This window comes from Formica exsecta, unplaced genomic scaffold (genome assembly GCF_003651465.1).
Source record: "Formica exsecta isolate Colony F162 unplaced genomic scaffold, ASM365146v1 scaffold5687, whole genome shotgun sequence".
Lineage (NCBI taxonomy): Eukaryota > Metazoa > Arthropoda > Insecta > Hymenoptera > Formicidae > Formica > Formica exsecta.
Window position 1 is genome coordinate 1 of NW_021852941.1, and position 3,680 is coordinate 3,680.

A 3,680-nucleotide genomic window follows, 5' to 3' on the forward strand; every position below is an offset into this window, starting at 1 on the left:
CCTCTCTCCCCTCTCCCCCTCTCTATCCCCCTCCCTCGCTCCCTCCCTCTCTAGTGTTTTGAAAAGCTCTCAAGATAAGCTACAAGAATAATAAAAAATGGGGGGTCCCATTTAAGAAAACATCGATCACATTGACTTGGCCTTGAAAAGGTCATTCAAGGTCAAGTCCATATTTTCCTCATGTGTCCCCCTCTGAACCCTACAACTTTTGTATAAAACATTTTTTTCCATCTTGCTTACTTTACGAGATATTTGCGTGCGTCGATTAAAATGACTCACCCTGTATATAAAATGTCAGTTTGATATTAACGACTATCTCGGGCAATGAAAGAATTCAATAATACTTCTCACATATGTCGAAATGGGAAGTTTTTAATATAGATGTAAAAAATTTGAAGCTGGAGAAAGAGAGAATCAAAAACGTTATTTTCGACTTCACATCCGCGTGCGTTCTAAATTAATATTCATTTTTTTTTGGGTCCCATTTAAGAAAACATCGATCACATTGACTTGGCCTTGAAAAGGTCATTCAAGGTCAAGTCCATATTTTCCTCATGTGTCCCCCTCTGAACCCTACAACTTTTGTATAAAACATTTTTTTCCATCTTGCTTACTTTACGAGATATTTGCGTGTATTGATTAAAATGACTTACCCTGTATATATTTTATATCATACACACACACACACATATACACATATACACACATACATACACACACGTTTATATCAATACCAAGGTTGTTTATCTATCTACGAATAACAAAACTGAGATAAAGCATTCTTCTATTAATGCCACATTCTATAAAATATGTAAATATCATGTAATGTAAAAAATAAAAAGAAGAATAAAACATGTCGATAAGTTGCTTGATAAAAATGAGAAGTAGAAAAAATACCTGAGCTTTATTCTGCACTTCATGACCACTTCTCCACGTATTAATGGCTGGCTGTCGTGGACCACGCTTGTCCAACAGTAGTTCACTCGGGCATTTCTCGAAGATAAGTACACGCTCTGCTACAGAACCTCTAGTAAGGAATGGTCTGACTGGATTGTTGCCTGTTCCAATTGCCGCGGCTGCTCTTATATGTTGCTTTTGCTGATTAGTCAATTCCGGGTGAGGTACAGTCTGTTCTAAACGCGGTCGTGGAGAAGAAATTCTCGGCCCCCATTTGGATGCTACTAAATCCTTATCAGTATCTTTAATATCTTTATCTTTTCGTATCTCCATCTCGAATTTTGTTCTCGCGCTAGAGACCAATTGTTCCGTGGTGGAATGATACGACTGGCTGGAAGCTCGCTGTTTTTCGAGCCGCTGTTGGGTAGGCGGATTCTCTTGAGCTGCTTTATATCTAATCTTAGCATAGTCCACCACCGACATAACGGACAGATCATCTTTATTGAGCGATTTTGACTCATTGATTAGCGGATTATGACCAGTGGATACGGCAGCAACAGCGGTAGCATTGCTGATATTAACTGCAGTAGCTATTGAACCAGATGCTGCCGAGTTAGATGTTGCCGAGCTAGATACTGCCGAATTAGCTGCATGATGAATATGGCTTCCGATAATAATAGGCTTGACAAGTTCAATCTTCGGTTTTTCCCTTTTAATAGCCGGTTTTTTATCAGATATCATTATCTTTTCTGATATCATTATCTTTTCTGATTCTTCGGTAATGACAGCGCCTGTTTTTAAAGCATTTATCAATCTTTCTTCTTCCCGCGCGACTTCATCGATGTACGCGCACCGCGAGTTTGTTTTTATCGAGACCGATTTTTTCTCGTCTTTCACTGGCAATATTCTCGCAATATCTCCTTGTTGAGATATCTTAGCTGATACGTGAGATACATCTATGATTCTTCTAGTATCATTTAACTTGTTTTTTAGCGGCCACGTTGTTAAACCCGAACTTGTTGAATGCATTGAGTCGATATTTAATGAGGAACTAGTGGACGATGACGCGATTAATATACTAGTGGGTCTCTTCTGCTGTGTTGCTCTCTTGGAAGTCAGATCTACTGGGAAAGTAGTTTCAATCGTCTCTAGAAAAACTTCGCAGTGATGAGAACCAAGCGTCTTCGTAAAGATCTGAGGCTGTACTATTTGCGACGATTTGTTCGAAAACGGTGAAGACAATAAAACGCTCGTCAATTTCTTCGAGTTATTGATCGGAGTTATATTGTTCTTCGTGGAAGCTGCTATCTGCTGCTGTTGCACAGAATTTTTTTCAAACTTCTGCAGAGCGGATTGTATGGAAGACGGCAATGGCTTCGATGGCGATTTCTGTTTAGAAGCGGCTATCCTAGCTTTATCCTCTACTACAAAATTGTTGACTAGTTTTTCAAGGTTGCCATTGTCCAGATTCGGCGTTTGAGTTAATATATCTTCTGCTGTCGAGGAAGAACGTTCAAGCGATGGCGACGGCAATGCCTTGCCGCCAACATTATTTCCAATAGTGGTTAAATTGCAAGGTGTTAATGCACTGCCAAATTTGTCAACAGCGGTATCGTTACTGTGACAAGTTAAGATTTCTGTAGGTGCTAACCCGCGACTTTTCCATGTTTGATAAATTGCTTCCGCATGATCGCTAATCTGCTTGGCAATAACGGCGATATCTTCCTCACCAGAAGGGGTTGTATCCGCAGGGAATTTTTGACGAAGATCATGCTTAGCTGTAGCAGCCATCTCATAGAAACGCTGTCGTTTACGCAATTGCGGATGATGATCAAGTAGAAAATTTATTGCTTGGACGCTAAACTCGGCGGACTGATCTAATACCAATTCGACTAATTCAGAACTGTCATGAACTGGCACGATATTAATTGGAATCGCGTAACCAAAATGAATTGTTTGACAGTCCACTCGATCGTGTTTTGAACGCGATTCGTTTACCAAACAAGCGTTTAAATCCGGACAGTGCACTGTCCTGCTTGGACGTGGGTCGACAATCGCTGGTATAAAGAGATCGCGTCGGGTCGCATAGACCCGGCAACTCCTAGACAATGACGATGATCGACACTGTTCTGCTGTTTCAACCAACAGCAACGAAGATGTCCTTAAAGATCGTTTAGATGTTATTGCTATTGCTGTCATATCTCAGGCCGGTTGGCCTAAAATTCTCGTTTTCCTTAATTGCCAAATTATCCTATAACTTTCCTTTGTATAACGCGTCATCGCTTCTTCTTTTCACTTCCTTTCCCTCTTCACTTTTGTGTCTCTTTCTTGCCAGCGTGCGAAATTATTAAAATTATTATTTAGAACCTATTTAAAAATTATTAATAACTTAACAATTAATAACACAGTTGAAACAATATCTGAATTCAGCCTGTAATTGGCGGATGAGCGATCTGAAAAAAATATAAATCAAGTTCAATAAGAGAGAGAAAGAAAGAGAGAGAGAGAGAGAAAGAAACAGAATTTATTCACAAAAAAATGAAATTTTTTGGAAGTCAAAACAAGAAATGCATATTTTTTACTATAAATTGAAATTGATATATTTATTTCAATATATGTATATATGAATCTTTAATCATATAATTAAAAATAAGAAATAAAAAAGTTACCAATAAATAAGATAAATTCTCAGATACCGCACGCACAAAAAACATCAACAAAAACATGTCGATAATATGAAAGCAAATCCTACATATCTTTGCAGTAGATTTCTATTCATTGTG

The 3,680-nt window shown here is 38.5% G+C and overlaps 1 protein-coding gene across 1 annotated transcript; it reads right to left on the bottom strand.

Moving 5' to 3' along the window:
• Positions 1 to 747: 747 nt before the first annotated feature.
• Positions 748 to 3,384, bottom strand: LOC115242121. Its single transcript, XM_029818189.1, has one exon. It carries the CDS (start codon positions 3,094 to 3,096, stop codon positions 748 to 750), a length of 2,349 nt encoding a protein of 782 aa, XP_029674049.1. The 5' UTR covers positions 3,097 to 3,384.
• Between the last annotated feature and the right edge of the window lie 296 nt (positions 3,385 to 3,680).

What these genes read in the sequence shown, in the direction of transcription:
- LOC115242121 (XM_029818189.1), bottom strand. Translation starts at nt 3,096, where the DNA reads ATGACAGCAATAGCAATAACATCTAAACGATCTTTAAGGACATCTTCG.